The sequence below is a fragment of the Dermacentor silvarum genome, chromosome 2 (genome assembly GCF_013339745.2).
Source record: "Dermacentor silvarum isolate Dsil-2018 chromosome 2, BIME_Dsil_1.4, whole genome shotgun sequence".
NCBI lineage: Eukaryota > Metazoa > Arthropoda > Arachnida > Ixodida > Ixodidae > Dermacentor > Dermacentor silvarum.
In genome coordinates, this window is record NC_051155.1 from 178000717 (window position 1) to 178024554 (window position 23838).

A 23838-nucleotide genomic window follows, 5' to 3' on the forward strand; every position below is an offset into this window, starting at 1 on the left:
TGAAATAGCCAACCGGATTTTCCATTCTGATTACATCCCTGCCTTTATTTTTTTTTTCGTATCTTCTTCTCGCTTCCTAGGTGGTACTGGCTTTGAACGAAAGAAAACAAATCGTCCCGCTTAAACATAACGTGAATACACTGACCAAGTTATCTACGCACCCTCGACGTGACGTTGTCTACTATACTAAAGGTCGTTCTGCAGGACTTGAACTTCACTCTCCTTAAACCAAGGATGGCTAAGTAACATCCGGAAGCGAGTCATTGCGGCTTCTTGACGATTAGATAATTCCAACTCTTGCAAAGCAATTTTCTGATCAGGTACAACCAAATATGCCCCGAGTTTTTAAGAATGTAAAGTCAGTACGACTGTTGACGTAATCTGCCTAATTTTAAAGTGACATCTGGCTGTAGCGTCAGTCGTTCATTCAGCTCGCAAATTGCCCAGCACCAGTTAGATGTAAGTTCGTGAAGTTCACTTATACAGTTCAGTGTGAGTGACCATACAACACATGGGATTAGCACAGTAAGGGTTAGCACAGCGCCTCGCAGTGGCGCAGACCACGGACAGACGGCCGGAGGCACAGTTGAGGGACCGTGGTATGGGTGAAAAGTAGCCGCAGCGGTCGTCTGCGGCCATGCGAGGTCTTTGCCGTCTTTCGAGACGTGCCTTAATGTGCCAATCGTAGAAGTGGTAATGGTAGATGTCGCTGGCGCAGCTTTCGTCTGGGCAGGGGGTCAAACCTGGCCCGATAAGGTCTCCGGCACATTGGTACACCGCGGCACGAAGCCACAACTCGCGTACCTGAAGCAGCGCGAGGTACTCGATCTGCGAGTTGTAGTACAGCACCACGATGTAGGCACCAAACATGAAGATCAGTATCAAGGCCTCGTACCTGCCAGCAGACACGGTGAAAGGGAGAGGGTAAAGAGAGCGAAAATACTGATAAGGTTGGTGACAATGAGAATATTCAATATGAAAGACTATTGTATATTTTTTCGTGGGACTGCAATGTAGATAAACGGTATGATGAAGCAGCTTAATATGATTCCTCGGAAACACTTCAGGGACGAATGTTCTCCATAAAAAATGTACTACGGCGCTGCTAATTCAGTGAAGTACGATAACGAAACTGAAAGGAAGTAGATTGAAATGCAGTGCAGGTGGTATAGTATCACATGGCTTTCTGTGCACACCAGCGCTCTCTATTCTAAAATACCTTAGTTTTATTTCCTAAATTAGTCCAGGGTGCACACGATCACTTTTTCTCCTGTACTTTGATATAGGGCGCCACGATTTTATGCTCTATCTACAGTCTGCACTATGAAGCGAAGAAAGAGCTGAGACAACGGTTTACTTGACTGCTCGTGATGTCGTTTTAAAGTCAAGCTGCCTATGCCTAAGATCCCGGGATTTCTTTGGGGCGTAGCGTCGACAAAAAACAATAGTGGGCCCAGTGGAAGTGCAGGGCAGAGCAATGGATCATACCCCCGTAAGGCGGAGGCTACAAGCACTCAGCAAAGTGAAGCGAACAGTGCATACATTCTTTAGAATCACGCACGCATACAACATACAGAACAGCGCACGTTTCAATAAAGAACAAGCTCAAAACAAGCATCCGAAGCACATAATTGATGATAAGGAGCTCCTGATAACAATGTGAAGCACGCAGTGCTCCCCGCAAACGTTTCCCGGAAAAGATTACTGTAGCGCAAGCTGCCGCGGCGATTGCGACGTGGGCAGTGACGTCCCTAGCCTTTGGTATATAAAATAACCAGCCTAGTAACTCATTTCAATGTTGTTGCAGCATCGCTATGGGCAGTGGCGTGCTGTCAAAATTATCCTTACTACCAGTACTACCATTACTCTAAGAATTGGAGGACGCTTAAGCCTCACCTTTAAGAGTGGAACGCGATAGCGTTATCGGGCCCCATTCACATCGCATTTTTCTTTATGGGTAGGCTTCACTGCTACACCGAACGCAGGAAATCCAGCTTACAAAGACCAAGCTTACACCTATCCCCTTAAAGTTGGCTTCATTTTTAAACAGAAATGCATTGGTGGGAAGATTAATGCAGGGGCAATATAAGTCGTCTTATATTAAAATGTGAAGGTTCTAGGAGCTTTTTTTATTATTATAACATTTGTTTGCAGCGCGCGTGTCCAAAACGCATTAGCAAGTACGCTACCCGAGCGTGCCGCTGTTGGTATTGTAGAAATGCTAGAAAAGGGGTTTGTATTTGAGTTTCCTCGCAACATAATAATGTTTTCTCGTACATTCAAATTACAATCCGACGCCACCATGTCTGTAGGTTGTTGTTAAGTTGAACTTTACCATTTTTCTGACAAACTTTACTGTGAGAAATTTTTTTTTTCACTAACACCTTGCGCCAGGCGGAGGGCCTGCGCAGTCGGGGTGGTTCGGGATGATTTTCTTCGCCACGGATGCCGGCGCTTACGACAACGCCGGCAACACCTTGACGCTATCATGTTAAAATAGCATTACTACCATTATTCTAGAGCCATAAAGACTGGCATACCCCCCTCAGCAGTTGTAGTGGTGGTTTTCAACAGCTTCGTGGGACATCCATCTTCGCAGGGCCGGGATGGCGAGTCAATTTTTTTTTTTTTCATCATTAAGAATTTGCAGTAGCGGAAAAGCCACCAAGAAAAGCGTAGTGAAGGTACAGTTGTTTCAACTATTCCGTACACCAATTCATCGACCAGACAATCATAAATTGCGTCAGCAGAAGACGCTTCGATGACGCTTCATGACGAAAGAAAAGACGTTAAGTAATTGGGGGGGGGGGGGGGGGGGGGGTACCAAGTAAGCTCTTCCTGTGCATACAAAATCACCGATACCATGATGTCGCTGATTTTTTTCGACCAAATTTCTATCCAAGTCCACGTTGTTTTTCCCACTAAGCTTTTCCATAATCTGTACCGTATTGTTGTAAACGAGTGCCCATCGCCACTCATTGTAAACCTAATTGTCACGAGACGCTCAGAAGAAGCAACTGCCAGCCTTTATTGCTAGGTGAGACACATGTACAGCTCCAAGCACAAACTTCCGGCCCTTTCTTTCCTCAGAAAAAAAAGAATATCATAATTACACGCCTCAGTAGTATAGTGTACGTGCTGCCCATCATTCAGAAATTACCCCGTCTTTCAAGAGCCAAACCGCCCAAATGTAACCGATTATCTACTCTGCTGTAATAGAAACCAATAAACGTTTAACTTCAATTGAACTCTTACCGACAAGAAAACCCTAACATTGCAGCGTTTTGCAAACAGGATTCAAGCACGGCACTGCTGTCATTGCGTCGTGGATATCATATTGAATTTGTGTTGTTGGTCAGTCACTTCAAGGGAAACATATTTTTGCGCGGCGTAACACCTAGCACGACGTTTGGCTCCCGGAGAGCATCCTTTGAAAGCCATGATGTCGTTTCTTTCCATTCCGCCCACAACAATGCCACGTGAAAATAACGCTCCCGGCAAGTGCTGCGACACGTACATTTCACTCAAGACGTTTTGATCCGCTGCTCGAGCCAATTCGCTCCCACTAAATGTCACATCTGAGAAAGTGAACGATGCGAAACTACGGGACCGTTGTGCACGATACCCACTCCTTGATGTTCTCGGCCCATGGCCTGATACTACAACTGCGAGGTGGACAATGAAAGCTTCATTGGAGTTCCACTGGATTGCTAGAGCAGCTTCATTAGGGTCGTTGCGTTATGTACATACGCAACCACTCCTTCCCTTCTCCTCATCACTGTACTTTCCCAACCCTTCCCGATTTCCCAGTGCAAAGTAGCAGGCTAGAGTGCACAAGCTCACGTCAACCTCTCTGCCTTTCTCGCAAATGCAATATCTCTGTCATTGCTGGGCTAATTAGTTAATTACATGGGTACTAGGGAGCGGTACTAGGCATTCTTATCACCTAACTAACAGTTGTCAAAAACAAAATAGAACAACACCTAACCGATATTATCGATCAAGTGCGAGTTCAGGCATCAGTTGCTGATACTTGCTAAGCAGTTACCCTCTTTACCAATTTGTGCCATAGTAGTTTTTCCACTTTAATGGTGAACCAATCGACGGCCTTGAACGCAAAACCTGCATTCTCTCTGATATCGGCCCCATCTGCACATCGAAGTTTTAGCGTGTACTTGCCATTCAACGATATTGTTGCTGATGACACCAATGAGAGCCAGCACTGTGATGCCGTACATTAGGCAGTCTCGGGTGATGGGGAACCAGTCGATGGGGACATCCTGCAATAAAGTGAGCAAAGATTTAATGGGTATTCGCAGTCTAACACTATCAAGACTTTCCGCTAGACTGACTGCCGAGCGTAACTGCTTTTCTACTCATAATACCTGCTCGCTATTCCTGCTCAAAGTACGGATCCTTCATTACGCTCTAAGATGCCCACAAATGTGGATATGCCCAGCTGGAAAACTTACAAACACCATTACTATAAAAAAGTCGCAGTGTCGCCCAAAATGCGAAGCATCGCTTGCGATAGAAAATTAGTAGAGCTATACGAAGCAAGGATAGTAGTTTGATGGGCCGCATAAAGTTGTAAACATTCGTTTACTTACTAAATAGACAAGCCCGGCGTCACGCAGAGGCAGGTAAACATGAACACATCTCGCTCGATGACCGCGGAAACTAGCTGTGAGAACGCCAGCAGCAGCGGACAAATTCACCTTCACGCTGTCTCTCGCCTCGTTTCAATGCGTACTAAAGGTCGAAAGCACAGCGCATACGAAGCTACCGGCTCTCAGCGCATGCAATTTGTTTCCATCGCAGATCGCTTTCATGATACAGCGCCCGCGCGGCCGCGCTGTGAGCAGCAGCCGATGAAGCAGGACGCCCCCCCCCCTCCCCTTCCCCTTCCCCTCCCTCTCCCTCTCCATCGCCTCGCCCCCATGCCTCGCGCGCGAAAGAAGACCGCCCGCTTCCGGCCTGCTTTCCTGCCTCGCGTGCTCTACATTGAGCCGCGATTGACGGCTCACCCTCGTACACTTTCGCTCGCACACACAGCGTATGACGCGCGGCCACGATTTTATCGCCATTGGACATTATATGGAACCTCACGGCGACGGCGATGGCAGAAATGCGCTTGGAGTGTCCATATAATTGCTATCGCAATAAAAAGTATTGTATGTTGAACGGCGATCTTACCCAGTCAGAATGAAAATATGAAAACTGAGAAATCTAGGACAGTAAAGGACGCGTTGGCATAGAAAGAAGGTCACAGAAGTGATCATTTAAATGGGTACGCCTTTTTGCCGCCTCACCGTAAGTTTCAAACCAACGCATACTACATTCACAAAAAAATGTCGTCCTTAATCAACGATAGCCGAGCCAGAATGGTGTCTTCCTGGACGCCCAACAGAATATCTGACAGAGCCGAGTTGAGAGGTTTTTTTTTTTCTTTTTTTCAATAAGTTGCATGCGAGCATTTGAAAACGTTTGCTGATCTTATTATCCACCTCTTATCATTTAAGATGATAGCAGAGAAAAATAAATTTAAATTCCATTGTGAGGTATAAGGTCCAGAAGCAGTATAATGGGGCTGTGAGACACGCCACCAGTGAAGGTCTCCGGATAAATTTTGACCTCCCGGGGTTCTTCAACGAGCACCCAAAGCATGGTAGACGAGCGTTGTTTTGGCCTTCCGCCTCCACCAGAATGCGACCGCCGGGGCTGTCAATCGAACCCGAGACCTCGTGCTCAGCAGGGTAACGCCATAGCCCCAGTGAGAAATACACTTCCGTGAATTGAACTCCAGTTAATACAGTTTTTCGGTTATTTCAATCCCGACCGATGCTCCCGGCTGGCGCCCATGCATTTCCTTGGGGCAAAACTTTCGTTATTTCTATCCTAAAATTGGTCTTCTCCAGGTAATTCAAACTTAACCTGTCAGCACGCACGTGCCTTTAGTGGCAGCGCCTGTGTCAGCGCAGGGCAAGGGATAGTGAATGCGTTGAACACGTCATCTACAATCGAAAATTCCTATTTTTGGCCTGTCCTAGGAAGATTTTTAAGCAATAATCGAAGCCCACAACGTCTGATTACGGTATTTACCCGTTCCTAACGCACGCCTTTACATTTTAACGAAAACTGGGCCAACAATTGTCTGCGCGGTGCAACCGGATACGAAACCAAAGTCGCCTCTGCGGCGTTCGTATGCTTTACCGCATAACCGTAGTGTACTGCGGCAAAACCAACATCAAAATAGTGTGGCGAAGATGACTTTAGAAAACAGGACACCACTGCGCAACACATATTAGACCCTTGCCCATTTTTCTTGCTAAAAAAATTGGGTACGTGCGCTAGATTTGTCCTTCGCTTAAGAGGTTTGATATAATTTCTACGTTAGTTTTCTACAGAAAGTAGGCGCGGGTTTGATTCGGGGGTGTGTTAAAATCGGGCAAATACTGCCAAATGAATTCGTGATTCGTCATGGCGTTCTTTCTGTATCTTGTTTAATTCGTCCCGCTGGATCATTCGATCAATTTCGTCAGGCCCAGTCAGGGTTTTATTAACGGCAGTCGACTTACAACGCCGACACCACAGATCCGGGTAAGGTTTGCCGTGTGTCGTCCGTATCTCACGTGTACAGCCCATGCCTACTGCGCCCGGCCTACATCTGCTCCATAGGCAATCAACACATGGCTTCTTGTACGTAATCAATACGCGCATGCCTCGGTCAGGGCAGTAGAGGGCTGCTCAAAATGGCAAGAGGACAAAGACCCGCTCACGTTTTTCCACACGGCGAGACCGGCCACGCCGGTGACTCCAAGAATGTTGAATACAGCCGAACCAACAATGGTGCCAAGACCGATGTCGCCTTCTGTTATGAAAGAACCTGCGTGCGAAGAGAGGATTTTGTTAGCTGAAGTGTTTTGCCGCGAGCTTACATTACAAGCTTGGAATAATGTTGCACAGGAAGAACAACAGCATACGCACACAGTTGTAACTTATTCGACCGACCTGCTTCTGTCAAGTCAGAGCGGAAGTACGTACATGATTTTCAAACCTTAGTAGTAGTTAGCCCCCTAGCCAACTATTTCCAGATTTCTCATATAGCGTAAATGGTTAGCCCTTCCCATCTTTTCTGTTGGTGTTTAGCAGTCATGCAGACCTAACGTGAATGGCTCTATTTCACTCCACTCACTCTATTTCACGCAAGCGCTAAGAATCATCATAAAAGACGTGCCAGCTTACCTATAATCGATGAGAAAAGCTCCGGGGCTGAAGTACCGATGGCCATAAATGTTGCTCCGGCAACGTCACTTGGAACGTTAAGAGCTGAAAGAAAAATAATACCAAGGAGGTTTTTACGACCACGTTTATCGTGGTGACTAAGTTCAGTAGTTCTATCTATCACTTGCGCAACTGTGCAAAATTAATTGGAGGAGCCGATGAAGAGGTTGAAAATAAAAAGCTTGCTTCGGGCTGCTTCATGTTACTGCACTCAAAAAAGTAACTTAAATAAAGACATGTGGACGCTACTAAATAGCGGCTATTGCAAAGTGTCAGAATAATGAATGAATGAAAAAACTAGGTATTTTATTTTGATTATTATACACAATTTTTAAAAATTACCTATGGCAGATAGCACAATTCTAGTCCTAGACCAAATTACTCGAAAAAACGGATGTTAATTGCAGGAGAAACCAAAATACGTAATCAACGAATTAACCGAAATTGCATTCATTATTTTTTAAATTAATTAACTTATGGCACATATTGCAATTAACGATTTGTAGCCGATGAGTTCACAAGGCATGCCCACTTGGGACGAATTCTATAGGGGGACACCAGTTTCGAGACACTCGTTTCAAAAGCGTGCCACAAAATACATTGGCGTTCCTGTAACTTTTGTGCTTCAATGCATAAGACAGCGTTTTCTTCAAAAAAGTGGGACAACAGTGCATTTTTAGCGCTAGTTTGATGGCACATATCTCGAAACCGGTACCATCCTCGGAATTCGTTTCGAGTCGCTATGCCCGCCTTGAAACTCAATGGATAGAACACGTAAGTTGCAATATGTGCCATAAGTAATAAGTAAAAAGCTAATTATTTACTTTTTAATTAGTCAATCATATTTTCATTTTACGTGGACGTAATGTCTGCCTCTTCGAGCAATCCAGTTCATGGGTTAGAATGGGGTTATTTGCCAATTGTGATTTCTAAAAATTCTGCACAGTTTAAAAAAAGGACATTGTATATTTACGGCTAGGTAGCAAACTGAAGTAACCCCCCGTTTAAATGTCAAGGCCTGGCATATCTACGAGGCCTTCGTTGTTGATTTTCCGTTCTTCTTTTCCTTTCACTCTTGTATGTATTAGTGTTTGCGCGTGTTAAAGTGTGCTTTTCATTACCATTTTCACTATTTATTTATTTATTTATTTATTTATTTATTTATTTATTTATTATTATTTATTTATTTATTTATTTATTTATATTTAAAGCACATTTTTTCGCATTTTTCACGCTTGCTTCTTCTAATCTTGGCTCCGACGAGGCAAAGAAATGCTTCGCATTTAATATGTTTCTAATGCTAATCTCGTTGCAGGACAGCGGAATGGTTAATTCTCCATATTCGTATGCACATTTTGCCAATTCGTCCGCTCGTTCATTTCCTGTTATGCCGGTATGATTGGGAACCCATAGAAAAGCAATTTCATGACCGCCAGTTTCCGCAACCTGTGTTAGCTCAGCAATTTTCCATGTTATTTTACTGTGTGCACTTTTTGGTTGAACGTTGCAAAGCAGCCCAAGAGAAAACTGCGAATCTGCGCAAACTACCTATTTATCTGGACGAGCAACACAAGAACAAGGTAAGAGCAGGATCCAAAGTTTCGACAAGTGAACGTCTTTTTCAAGGCGACATATGCTCTCTTCGGCACAGTATATACAGGTAGGGTTCTTCTAAAGGGGAGATAAGGTAAGGCGGGTGGGCGATTTAACGAGCGAGAGTGTATTAGCGGCGAGGGTGTAGAATTAAAAAGAAAGATAATGCGCTAGTGATAGTGGGGGGAGGAATTTAAGGCAGCGCCGTGTTCACTGACCTCCAGCAGGGCAGATACCCCCTCCCCGTCGTTCAGGCCCCTTCCACGAAAAGAGGAACCGACAATGACACGTCAACCAGCTAACACACGACACTGCTTCAAATTCCTCCACCAACTATCAGTAGCACATTATCTTTCCTTTCAATTCTACGCCCTCGCCGCTAATACACTCTCGCTCGTTATCTCGCCCACCCGCCTTACCTTCTCGCCCCATTAGAAGAACCCTACCTATATATACTGTGCCGAGGAGAGCATATGCCGACTTGAAAAAGACAAGTCCACTTGTCGAAATGTTGACTCCTGCTCTTACCTTGTTCTTGTGTTGCTCATCGTCTGGAATTTCCATCTCCCGCTTTCCCCGTGTTTTCCTTGTTTATCTGGGGACTGATTTGCAGCAATAAACCTTGTCGCTTTCAAAATCGGGTACAGTTCTGCCATCGTTCGTGTGGCAATATGACAGAGCTTAAACATTTGTTTTACTAATAATGTCGACATATAAGAAAGCACACGTTGAACTGCCTTTAGTGCTCGAGCCATGTGTGTACACTTGTTTTGGGCCAGCATTGTGGTTGCAAATTTGAAATAATACTACAACAAATTGTACTACAACGATTGGTGAAACTTCACACTTTTTTCTTAATTCCCTCGATGTTTACAAAATATTGAAGCTCTGGATATATCCGTCACGACAGTCGTTCATCATGGTGGTGAAAAAGGGGACCGACTGATTGAGTTGTGACTGAACTGAGTTGTGAATGCAAATTACATTAATTTATCAGTGGCAACACTTCTGAGAGCTTCTGGCACTGATGCCAAGTGAATATACTAAAAAATACGTTGTAAAGTCTTGCTTTTTTCTCATCTCAGAGACTGGAGGCTCTCATCCTTCTGCGATGACAAGTCTGCACGACTTTGCCTTTGCAACTCAAAGGCAAACTCAGGCTTCTTGCAATCAATAGATGCAACTTGTCTTCTGAGTGTGACACGTAATGTAGTACTGGCAATCAATATCCTAAAGCTAACCGTGTTAACGCGACATGTATCTTCAACAGATTATCCGTGGAGCTTAGCCATCACGCTCGAGATAGATATTTTAGAATTAGGATAACCCCGGTTCACTTTTCTTTCCATAGTTCCAATTAGTTGGGTCCATACTAAGCGCAGAAGAAAAATAATTGAAAGAAAGTGATAGGATTTTGAGGTTTTTGACTATTTCCAACTGATGACCATGAGGACACACGTTAAAATTCTTATGACGTTTTAGTATGAACGCTAAAACAGCTGACTTTTCAGAAGAACAGCTGACTTTTCAGCCAGGCAAGCTGATGCCCGTTCCTGTTGTCCTGTAAGAACTCTTTTTTTTTTCGTTAAGTGCCTCTTGCAAAGTTTCTTGGAAATGTTCTGACCAGATGTACAAATGCAAATGTCGTCTGCATACGTTGAGCAACAAATGTTCGGTCAAACCAGCACTCTGCTCTTTTTGAGACAGTCACTCTATACCTACTGACCTTACCAATTGGCTAGCCGATGGCAGTGCGAAAGTGAATTAACGACAAGTCAGGACGTGGAACATTGACTAACCAAATCAAGTGTGAAGAAACACGCAAGGTAGACGATGCATTGTGAAAGCGTTGCAGCTTCATGCGACCGTCAAGTGAACATCAGCTTTGCCTTTCGTAAATCTCTTATCTGGCCGTACGCAGTGGTTCCAAGCATCGCCCACCAAATGTACAAGTGAACGAAGATGCGGATTAAAAAGGGCGTGGCTCACATTCAGCTATTATCTCCAGAGAAGGAACGAAGTAGTCGTCACAGATGTATCCCAGGACGCCGCATAGATAGATGACTATGATGAAATGAATGACCACGCCTCCTTGTCGTCGCTCCTCCTGGGTGAAGAAGTCACCAGGAAAGTCTTCGATCGAAGGCCGCACGCACTCCGGTCTACCGTGGCTGTCTTGCAGTAGTCGTCGACCTGTGCCGGCAGCGGACGATCAGAGCCGAAAAGATTTAGCACACCGCTACGAAATCCGTCAACTCCTGCCACCTTACCGCATGTAACTTAATGAAGTAGTTGTTCTTTTTAACTTTAGATACATGGGAAGGTAGGCTACATTACAGCCGTGGCTATAATCAATAACATATATTGGTCGAAGGTGGCGCGAATGACAAGGGTAGGGAAGAGGCACACAAAAAGAAATTAAGAACAGCTCCATAGTTCTCATACTCTCCAAAGCTGCAGAGAAGTATTACTGGTGATGGTGTGGTTCTAAAAAGTTTTTGATTGTGCTTTTGATTTTTGTGGCCGAATTTTTTTATTGCAGTTTTGAAGCGTTTTGTGAAAAGGGCTTTCAAAACTTGCATTTGCCTGGTATCTTCGAATGTAGTACAACCTATACCAAGAATGTTAGGACCAATCAGCCGTTGCTGTAAAGGCTGCCTGACTTTTTTTTTTGCTACATGGTATACCACATTACACCATAATTTCTTTTTCTTGCACTTCTCTTGCTTATGCTGTGCTCTTACGCGCTTGCCACCAGGACAAGGCAGTTTCGCATACGTAGGTTATATTATAAACATAACGTTCATTTGTTCTCGTCGAAGTCATCAAATGAGTGTGAATGAGAATCATTATTAGCAGCTTTATAAATGTGAAGTCCTGTAAAGTCCAACCCACGTGGGTGCCAGTCTCACGGTCACCGTGCACCATGGCTATAGGCGCGTCTGTCCGAAGAACATTAGAGTTACTTACTGTTGGCGAACATGTCCTCTCCTTGGAAGCTAGAGTTGCGCCAAGGTCTTGAGCTCCAATGTTATGTGAAAAAGCCACTCCCCGTACGCATAGAAGCCCGCAGCTTTCCTTTTTTCTTTTTTTTTTCCTAACTATTTATTTGTTATTACGTTGCTAGTACAAGTTGATCGCTCACCTCACGTTTACGCACCTCGATTTCACACTTACGTGCCTTAGTATCTAATGATAACTGAAAATTCAGCATGCGACAAACACATACACCGGCACATGTTTCCAGCTCCGGCCTGTGAGCCTTTCCTATTTCTACGCAATGCATCAAATATAATACTGAGTTCATAGATTAGCTATTATTCTTATTAGATATACACGTGCTCACGCCTCGTGACATCTAAACGACTTGAATGCGCGTATTCAACAAACAGCGCTGGCGCGCGTCCAACATTCCTTGTGTTTAAACTACGAAAACCGAATACGACCCGGGTGATAGGCGTGAGGAATTGCATGCACTCATACATCGTTCGCATTGCCCTGCACCACTATGTCGATTCTAGCGATTTCATTATGTCCCCATGTGACGTTTTACACTTCATTAGCAAATTTAACCCGTGGTATGGGTATCATATAGCAGACACACGCGCTGGTTAAGGCTGCATTCATTACATATTTATTGTACGTGTAACGTTCTCGGAGGTGCATTGAATTGTGTAACTTTTGCAGCGCCGTCCTTCAGTAAAAATAAACCACTCTTTTTTTTTCACACCCCGTCCTATTGCAACAGCTGTCAGTGCGTCGTATGACATTCATTCCGCAATTTAATCGAGATAACGTTTCAGAACGCACTTGTTTCGACCAGCACCATCGAGGAAGAAGCATCAAGAAAAGTTGCAGAGGCACTTAGAGTAAGTCTCCTTACATGCACTGAATGCGAAAGCATGTGCATGGTCATGTGCTCGAATTGGGCAAAGTCAATTTTGAGGTTGGGACACCGAAATTTTTTGGGGTGAGTCAAGTCAATTTTGGGAGTGGGCCAGGTCGGTTTTGAACGTGGGTCAATTTTCGTATTTGGCAATGTAATTGTTGGGAGTGAGCTAAGTCAATATTAGGAGTGGGCCTGGTTGGTTTTGAACATGGGTAGACTCAATTTTGGAATAGAGCAAAGTCATTTTGGGGGGGATGGGCCACCGAAATTTTGGGTGTGGGCCAAGTCAATTTCGGGGAATGGGCAAGGTCGACTTTGAAATTGGGTTGACTCAATTTCAGAATTGGGCAAAGTCAGTTTTGGGGGTGTGGGCCACGGCGTCCGTCCGACGCCATGGCTGCTCACAGTGGAATTTGGCAGAGCGAGCCGCAGCAGGTGCAGAGCGAGCCGCAGCCGAGAACGTGACGTCATCACTTGGTCACGTGGGTTTTCGCCGGATTTTTCGCTTCATGAGGCATATAAGGCTTTCGCCTTAATAACAACAGTGCCGATGCCAATAGCGCTTAATCGGACCGGTCGGAGTATTGGCGCCGCCTGCGAAGTGTTGGCTTCTCCGCAACGCAGTAGAGCCCGTTTTGACCACGCGATGGTGCTCGGCAAATTGCGACGCTAGATTAACAGTGGCGCCATTCACAACAATTCAGAGCACTTTTCTGGTCGAACACACATGTGAAGTTAGCACCTTTCAATCGGTGCAATCGTGCTGTGCCTTCGAGAATATATCTTTGACGCGATAGCGTCAAAGATATATTCCGCGTCGCAGAAAATCCATGTCATAGAAAATCCGGCGTCGGCGTTCGCGGCCAATAAAATCATCCCGAACCACCCCGACCACGCCGGCCGACCGCGTGGCGCAGAAGCGCTGGATGAACTAATCGAATTTCTGAAAGTAAAACGAGTCAGAAAAATCGTAAAGTACAACTTAACCACAACCTACGAGTCTGATAGCGTCGGATTGTAATTTGAAAATACGAGAAAACATTCTTTTACGTGGAAACTCAAACACAAGCACCTTTTCCAGCATTTCTACTAATCATACAGCGGCGCGCCCCCGCTCTACGTTTCTTGCAAAAACATCATCCACATGGCGCCCGCCTCCTCGGCACCGGCGGGCCGAGGCCGAAGGTGCAGAAAAAAAAAAGAAAGCTGCAGTTGCCGGGAGGCCGGACAAGGAGTCGGGGATCTTTCAATGCCATCGCGTTCCACTCTTAAAGGCGAAGCTTAAGCGTCCTGCAAATTTTTGTTTTAATTTCACGACATCACTGCCCCGCTCTTGTTCATGAAAAGTGTGCGAAGACGCATGTGCAACATAGGCGCCGTTTCGGAAGAAGCCACTTGTAGTGCAATTACAACAGCGGGAGCATTGTGCATTTCTTCTTTAAGGCACCTAGCGAGCTAAAAAAATAAATTTAAGACGCCTTAGCGCGTAGGTACTACAGGTGGTAGTTAGCCGTCTATTGACGCACAAAATTCCGTCGTTGCACGTGTGCTGAAAACAGTCCTTAATTAAGAACCACACGAAGTCGCATGGTCGTCTCCACCGCCTCTCGCCTTCCTCGCATACGTTTACGAATGCTTGCCAATGAAAACGTTCTGTAGAAAACGCGCAGTGTCCTCATTAAATAAACAAATTAGCTTGCCCGTGTTTTGGTAATCTCATATTGACCAAATGTGCTAGAGCCCAATACTGCATATCCCAGAGAAATTATGCCATTGTCAATCTTCGTTCGAAATGGCGTCGCGTGAACCGCGGTAAGATAGAGTCTCGCTAAAGCAACTCTCGTTAAGTCGTATTTTTTTTCCCTTCGTGACATATACGAGAGAAAAAAGCTGCCTGAAGCTGCCGTTTCCGCTTCCAGTGTGTTTTCGGCACCCCTCGGACACCGCATACTACCACCAGCAAATCGTCAGTAAATGAGGTCTAGTTACCTCCCTCCTTTTCCTCTCTCTCTCTCTCTCTCTCTCTATCTGACCAATATAATGAACTACCAAAATAGATTTCTTTGTTTTTATTTCCCTTTTCCATATTTCCCATGTGCTCCACTAATGTCATTTACTTCCTCAACGAGTCCTACAGAAATTATACAAGTATGCTATCAGAACGCATCGCTCCGGTAAGAATACTACGAAAAACAGTAAATTATTGGACTACATACGGAACTGTTTAAGAAGAGACTATTACTTACTTTATATTGTATGTTTATCCACAGATACGTAACTTCAAGCTTGAGGGCTAAACGGGAAGTTATTATTGTATGTTTATCCACAGATACGTAACTTCAAGCTTGAGGGCTAAACGGGAAGGTTAGAAACCACCACGCTTCTCATTACTTCATTTCACTTTTCAGAAACATAAAACTGTTCCTTTGGGAGTTTTATGTTGTTTACATTACAGGATCATTTACTCTCTTGTTAATTGTCCTGTCGGAAAACGTAGTTTTGCCAATAAACCCAAGGGAATCATTTGTATCTGTGTAAAAACACAAGTCTACTTGTAGGCACGCTGACTCCAGCTTCACCATACCCATAAATTTTGGACATTGGCCCTGTGAACGTCTGTGGATCTTCACCGCGACGCACCAGCGTAACTCAGTGGGCAGCATTTAAAAAAATGTTGAAGTTTCACCCGAAAGGCGAAGCATCAATTGCGATAGGAAATTAGTAGAGAGCTATACGGAGTAAGGATAGTAGTTTTATCAGCTGTATAAACTTGGACATGCAGCAGCACCAGCAACGCGCAGACCTGTTATCGGCACCACCGGCGTTTTGCCCGCGTTCGCACCGAACGCGCGCGGCGTTGGTGACTGTTGCTGGTGCCTCTGGGGGCGGCTGGGAGGTTTTCGACGAGATCAGAATGGGACACTCGTCGAGCACCATCCGAAATCTTACCCACCTTCTCACCTCGCAACGTTTTTATATAAATACGCATTTGGTGCCGCAGCTAAATGTCGCCTCCCCTCCCTCGCTCCCGTCCCCCCACGGCCTTTCGCGTGACGAAAGAAGTCGCGTTTGCTCTCTATATATGGTGATTGTAAAGGAGGAAAGAGACACTTAATTCTGCCGCCCTTCAGAGAGAGGGAGCACGGCGAAGAACGTGCGTTTGCCCTCCGCCGTGCGTTCGCTCTCCGTGAAAGCGCGCGTCCCTCGCGCGCTTTCACTCGCACATACAGCCAACGCCTTTCTAGAGGAGGCGTTGATACAGCATACGGCGCGTGGTGACAATTTCATCGCCGTTTGACGTCATACGGAACCTCACGGCGACAGCGACGGCGACGCCGACGGCAGAAATTCGATTTGAGTGTACATATAATTGCTATCGCAATAAAACATATTTCAAAAGGCCACCCGGATTTCAATAACTTTCAGTTAGCAGCATCGAAGAGTACGCCTTTCTAATAACATGCGTATTTGCGGCACTTAGTCGTAACTTTCCTGCTGCGTTATATCAGTAGGAGATCCTGACCAATTTTCTGTTATAACGCTGCAAAGACGTTAAGGCTGAGTGCCGTAAATACGTATTTTAATCAAGCATAGCACCCTCTCAATTTTGCGAATTTAAACTTGTCGAAATTCTGGAGGCTTTAAAAATATATATATTTTTTAAATGCTGCCGATTGACCTGCGCCAGTGCATTGCGGTGAAGCTCGGCAAATAGCCGAAGGGGCAATGCCCAAAATTCAGATAACATTTTGGGATAGCTTTTGGGATATAACATTTTGGGTTCTAACATTTTGACATGTGTTGGGTCCCTGTTGATCACAAATAAATGTGTTTGGACAATCACGTGATCGCGCACACACCTGCGACTGAGGTCATGCATCCCATTTTTTATCGCAGATTGGTTATTTTAAAAGGCGCCGACTCGCACGTCTCTAGAAACAAAACAAATAGAATGTGCTTCACAAGCCAACTCCACACCGGCACCAAGTGATAAGCCGTCAAAGCCCGATTGCCGAAGCCCAGTAGTGAACCCTTGACTTCTGCAAGCTTCACTGCCCACAGTAAACTTCCTAAGATAAGAGCCTAGGATAAGAGAGCGGTTCCAGCTGGCCCCTGTCTACGTCATTCGTACTGTTGTGTGCGGTCCCGCAAAGTTGCCGGTGTGGTGCGGACATCAGCAGCGCTATCGTTTTGTCGAATTGTGCGAGCTGTTAAGAACTATCCAGCTGCGCCATGCTAGCTATCGACAAGGAAAGCACCGGCAGACAGAAAATAGAATATAGCCACCTCTGCGGCCGCTATATCGGTTACGCGCACAATCCGCGTGTACCGAAGATAACATCGCCACCGTCAATGGAACAACGCTCACTCAGGCCGCAAATGACAACGCTTCGCGCCGTCTCCATGCTGCACATGTGAGTCCTGTTATCCGTAGTACGCAGCCTTATGACAGTATGTGGTGAACAATGCCACAAGTGAAAAGAAAAAAGTGCAGCGGAAATACGATTGAGGCACCCAAAGGTCTGGAGGCGGGATTACCTGAAAAAGTAGACGGCTATTTCATGACCTACATGACACCCATGTCATGCCATTCACGTCATGACTCGTCAGGAGTCTCGCTACGCCTAAGAGACCTTAAGGCGAAAGCCTTAGTCATGCTCATGGCTATGACTTCGACCATCAACCGTTAGCCTTTTCCTTCACTTAGTACCACATCCGAACCCATTTCATTGTTTTTTTTTTAGTGTTAATCTTCTTTCGCTTAGTCAGTCATTTTTGCTGAGTACATGGTCATGAGTATGACTTCTACCACCATCCTTTAGCGTTTCCTTCACTTAGTACCTACTTCAGAACCCCATTTCAGTGGTTTTTGAGTGTTAATCTTCTTTCGCTGTGTCATTATCATTTTAGGCGGCTGTTTCATGACACGCATGTCATGACCCATCATTTATGTTCGTCATACACTCTTGCCATACTATGCCAATTTTGGTACCTACCAAATTAACGAAACGACCATGAGAGCACCTAGACGTAGGCGGCTGTTTCATGACCTACATGACAGGCATGTCATGACCTATCATTTATGTTCGTCATACACTCTTGTCATACTATGCCACTTTTGGTACTTACCAAGTTAAGGAAATTGGGTACCGGTCCGGGACAGTGGCCTTGGTAAACTAGGCGGTAATGCAGTTTCACTCAACGTGAAAGCTCAGAAGTGCGAAGCAGTGATTCGCCGGTGTTTCCCTTGTGTTTTCCTTGTGTTTATCTTGTGTTATGCTGTGTTTAACTTGCGTTTAGCAACCCATCATCCGTTTTGACACCTGTGTTAAGGCACAACTGCTGGGAAACCACCCTGCATGCACATGGAACCAAACCAGAGTTGCCAACCTCCGAAGCTAATTTTCCCCTAACTCGGATAGAAATATTCCCTAGATTTAGGCAATATGCGGTTATTTTGTATTTTCTCTGTAACATAAACTGCGGATGTGCTATGCAAATACACTGCAGATTTTAGTTTTAAAACTTATTTATGTATTTCTTTGAAAGGATTTATTGAAGTCACTGTGTTAAGCTGAAATTATGTCACAGTGCAAGTTGCAATGCTTGCAACAGCATTTATTCCCACACAGCCTCAACAGTGTCAAACGTAGGAGCAAAATTGTTCCTATCTAGGCGTTTTGGTTACCATCAGACACGCGGTAATAATAATAATAATAATAATAATAATAATAATAATAATAATAATAATAATAATGATGATCATGATAATAATAATAATAATAATAATAATAATAATAATAATAATAATAATAATAATAATAATAATAATATGAAGAGAATGACATCCCGCGCTGAGCGAGCGCTCATCATCACAAGGAAAAGGCACGAGATCGGCGCTCGAACACCACCATCTTGTTCTCCCGTGCGTACTGTTCCGAGCTACCGCCTGTTTGTTGGACTCGCCCAATAAACCTCTTTACAATAATAATAATAATAATAATAATAATAATAATAATAATAATAATAATAATAATAATAATAATAATAATAATAATAATAATAATAATAATAAAGTATTATTTTTCAAGCATGCTTGCAGAAACTAGTGTACTGGAATGGGGGAGTAGGTCCAGCGGACGCCTTGGCAAGCGCCGAAGGGTGAAGCAAAAAACGTTGAAATTGTGGCGGCGCTGCCGTCGCGTTATTCTGAATCCCCGACAAATAAACGTTGGCTCCGGCTGTTTCGGCAGCGCTCATTCGCTGAGGCGAGCTCACGGGCTGAGTAGCTGTCGTCTGCACGACGCACCATCGTTGTGGCGCTGTTTGCATTCTTTCCGCCGCTCATTTTTCCATTTTATTTACAATACATCGGTGGGGAATAATATCAGTGCTGCCGCCACCGAGTATCCGCCTGTCAAAGCTCCATGCAGCTGCGGTAAGGCCTCCGACGCGCGGGGCCGCTCATTCGGGAGAAAGCGACAGTGGCGCCACCAACTTTTCAATAAAAAAGCCTTGGACCCACTTCCCCAATCTAGTACACTCTACAGAAACTAAGGAAAGCCGAAAAGTTCTACTGCTATGCAGGAGAACGCACATTAGCCAGAACTAGAGAAGCTGCACGTGCGCGACCACGTGACCGTGGAGCTCCCCTGCTGCGGACAAAAAAAGCACAAGGAGCACGTGTGTTCTGTACAAGAAAGCAGATATAAGTTTCTGTCATCCACCGGCCTCAACAGCTCCACTCATTTGCAGCGGCTAACTTGTACTTCGTAATACATAAAGGATGACTTCGGTTCTGCGCTCATCATACCGACAGTTCCTTTGGACAGCTTCAGATATACAATATTTCATTAAAGGTTTGTAGAAATTGACAGCACAGCTAGGTACCAACGGCAATAGTTCAGTAAGAGTGATCTGGTAACTGCCACAGGGCATCCATACCTTGTCGTTTACTTGACAATATGCGTTCACTGAGCTGCTGTACGATTATAATTCAGTTATACTTAGCAAGCCAATGCGAAGGCAATTTGCGGGATTAAAATCAGAACATGCCGTCACCTCTGTAGTTCGGTCGGAACAGTGGTTTCTGTCGTCCATGAGTAAGCGGGAAATTTCCCTAGATTTTGACAAATTTCCCTTCTTCCCTAATATGACATAAATTCCCTATATCTAGAGAAATTTCTTTAGGGTTGGCAACACTGAGCCGAACCAACATGCACATGGATCCAAAGCCTTTGCTGATGATAGAAGCGATATTTACGAATTTCTGGTAATTAATTCGAATATTTCATGCGTACTCCTATCTTTTAAATTATTCTGAATCATGTTACTTTATTTTGAACCGGTTCTGATAAAGTCTGCACTTGTTCTGACCCTGTTTTGAGAACTTGCTTTTGCGCGTGACCACGACGACATGAGATCACCATTACAAGATTTTCACGATTTTCACAAGTTTCTGCTAATTAATGCGCGTAATGCTTGATTATTCCTATCTTTTACATTATCCTGAATCATGTTGGTTTATTTTGAACCGGTTTTGATCAATTCTGCGCTTGTTTTGACCCTGTTTCTGCGCGTGACCACGACGGCATGAGATCACATTACACGCAAACAGCCCGCGCCCCTGAAGTGCTTCGTCTTTATTGCTATCTAGATTTTTCGCATGCAAGATTCACATTTCTGCGCTATTTTGTGACAGTGTCAGTCTGCATGAGCATATCTAGGCTTTCGCCATGCGAGTCCTCCATTCGGTCCTCGGTGCAGGAACGTTTTTCAGAGAAACTGCGCACACAGCAGCAGTATGGGTAGTGGGTTAAATCTTTGCAAACAGTGAGTAGAACACCTGCGCCGGTGTGTCCTTTAGTGCGTCTGGGAGATTATGGAAGACATTAAGTGACAAATATAAACCACCGGTAGTTATGTTTCTTGATAGAACGGGCGCCGTGGTATCCGGGAAAATATGCCAAAGTTTCTAGCATTCGTCACGTAAATTTTTGAAGAGGTCACCATCAAACATCGTTTGATGGCCATCTGGCCCACCTGGAAAAAACCGTGCCTAATAACCCCACCTAACGCTGATGAAATAAAGTTTTTCCTATCTGCAGACAAGCGATATCTGTGAAGACTCCAGTTTAAGCAAAGATGAGATAGATAAGTAAAGATAGGCAATTCGCATAGGTCTAATAATTTTCTTTGTTTGCTTTTTCATTAGAAGGTTCCCTCCTGCACAAACGGAGGCAACAGCTCGCCAAAGAGCACTGTTGTCAAAAGCCCTGCTAGTCACTCACTGCGCGTCAAAGCCTGCAGCGTGGGCTGAGATACCTTAACCTTCGGGGTCAAAGGCGCGCACCAAACTTTTGTTTGCAAGCGGTATTAAGACAGTGTCTGTCTTAACTACGTAATTAGGACGTTCACTCTCGTAGTATTCAAGCTACGGAAATTGCAAAAAATGATTGATCGCGCAGGCTCCAAAGATCGACAAGCTCCGCGCACTGCAATGCAAGGCTGAAAGGAAGAATGGTAGTTTTCTGTCGGCGACACCTGATTTCATCTAGATAAGGTGCGAAAACGAATTTGACGCTATATAAAGTTACAGAGGAAGAGATTGACGAGAGGAGGGCAACTCCCCACGTTGCAGAGCACGCAGAACCCAATAATTCCGTTGTTTGAGCTAAATACTTCAAAGGCAATTGTATATATAAAGTTATACGTATATAGAGAGCCTGTAGATATTTATCTGTAGGCATTACATGGCCAATATTCCAAAAAATGTGTAAAGTCTGAAGTCTATACTTCAATAGACTGCTCTATACGATTAGCCTATAGGAAACCTATAGACCGTATAGTCGAATGTCCGTATACTTTCTGTAGACTATACCCGCCATGGCAGTAGCATTCTGCTCCGGAGCACGAGGTCGCTGGTTCGATTACCGGGTGCGGCGGCCACATTTCAATATACAGTGCATGCTGAGCAATTGAAACGTGCATGGTACGGCTAAATGCAAAAACGATCTATCTACTTAGGTTTAGGTGCACGTTAAAGAACCCCATGGTAGCCAAAGTGAATCTGGAGTCTTCAAATACAACATCCCTGGCAAACCACTGCGCAGTTCCTGGGCGTTAAATCCCATGAAAATTTGACTAAAAATTTTGTTGTAAACTAGTGAAATATTTTTTTAAAGGGAACGCTGCAGTAGTGACGACGACATATCACTCCGTTGCTCCGATCTAAGACCACAGCACCTTCCGTGGGTTCCGAAAAATCGACACCGGCTCCCGATGCCTACTCCGATTGCCCACCTTTTGCTTTCTTTCTTTCTTTTTTCTTTTTTTTAACCAGGCCGAAATCAGCATTTCCAAACCCAATGCCTTCCTAATGAATGAGATCCCAATAAGTTGTGGAAATGCTAGCAGCTTTGTCAACCCCTTCGAGTCTTTAGAGCATTCCCGCACTTTCTAACTGAACAACAATTTTGCAATACCGTAAAGTTTCGAAAAACTCTGTCTAATTTCGAGGGTACGAGAGGAAAAATACGCTTTGGGCGGTATTTTAGGCTGGGGCACTATAACTGCAAATCAACTCGCTTCAAGAAGCTGGTCGAAGGCCACTACTTTTGAAGTGACTGGTATTTATTGTTGTATTTACCCCTAGACACATTTTCTCACCAGCTTTAAGTAAATTTGATTTAAAGTACCTACCTTAATGTTACGCTACCTCGTGTTCTTCGTGCCTCAAGCCGACTACCTCGTGCCATTGCAGTGGTTCCGCCGTTTTTGATATGTTGCAGTTATTTCTCGTGGTAAAGACGGTAAATATAAATGTACTCACGGACGATCGGAAACGACTATGGTGCTTGGCTGAGCGAGCTGTTCAGTGCAACGAGCGTTAGCGGTGAGAACATTGAAAGCATCGGATACAGCGTAAGGTATGACGTAGAATACCTCCCGTGCCTTCAAATGTGTGCGAACGAGACATTTGATGGCGGTTCCGCGTAAGCGATCGCTTTCCTGGCACTTTTCAGCGGGGTTCCAATGAAGTCGCTGAGACAAAATGATTTAAGTTCATAGCAGTCCTCTTGAATCCAGTGAGCCTAAATTAGCTGCAGCAAAGTGTAGAAATGGGCGAGTAGGTTAAAACGTTAATTTTTGAAACAACGCAAACGGTACTTCTTCCCGTGTATTTCGTCCCTTTCACGCTTTTTCAACCTGCTTCAAAGTCTAAAGAGAACCGTTGGAATTTGCACTGCACACTAAACTGAACTCGAAGATTATTACGTGTAATCACCCATTGGGGGCCGATTCAAAATTAGCATTACATAAAAAAGAACAACGTTTTAAGAAACATGTACGCGTGTTGCTCTCTCTCTCTCTCTCTCTCTCTCTCTCTGCGCTTTTCACGCGCTTTGTGTAACACTTGCAAGTTGCAATGGCGTATAGTGCGCCCGAGCAGCGGCGCAGCCAGCGTGCACATCACGAAAAGTCATGGAGGCATTCGCTGTTTGTTCTCGAACACTATAGCTGGCCCCATTACGAAATTAACAGATAGACAGATCGAAAAGCAGGTTATCTTTTCGGGACAAGCTCTTGGCGGTGAAGCTGACGCCCTATGTCCTGTTTTGCAACGGTCTCGCTCTATCGCAACCTGGAGAATTGATCGGCAACGGTCCGAGGGTGGGATGCACTGATAAGCAAAGCTGATCGCGAGAAAGTGCGTCGCCTCGATAAACGACGCAAGTCGGAGTCGGTCTGCAGCTTCGTTTCTCGGGTTAACTGGATACACTGAACGTTAGCCGACTGAAAAAAAGTGTTTGCCTGTAATGAATGTGAACTGTATAACCAAAGATGCGCACACGCCCAGATTTATTAGAAGAGCGCATTTCATGTTTGGTCTTTAGAAAGAACGAAAAGATATTCGATAAAATGGCAGTTTTAATAGCAGCTTCGCTATAGCAAGTGGACTGTTATCTCAAACGGCACAAAAACATAAAGAAACAGTGGTATTAGCGACAGAATTTCATGCAAACATTTCACGCTCAACCTTAATGACAGTCCGGTACGATGCAGTGAAC

At 44.7% G+C, this 23838-nt stretch overlaps 1 protein-coding gene across 1 annotated transcript in view; it reads right to left on the reverse strand.

Moving 5' to 3' along the window:
- Positions 1–23838, reverse strand: part of LOC119440585 (sodium/potassium/calcium exchanger 5-like) — a 73642-nt gene that overhangs the window by 48448 nt on the left and 1356 nt on the right. The window contains 5 exon segments of the mRNA XM_049662976.1: positions 805–895; positions 4180–4280; positions 6780–6886; positions 7246–7329; positions 10867–11070. Of these exon segments, the coding sequence (XP_049518933.1) occupies positions 805–895; positions 4180–4280; positions 6780–6886; positions 7246–7329; positions 10867–11070 (587 nt within the window).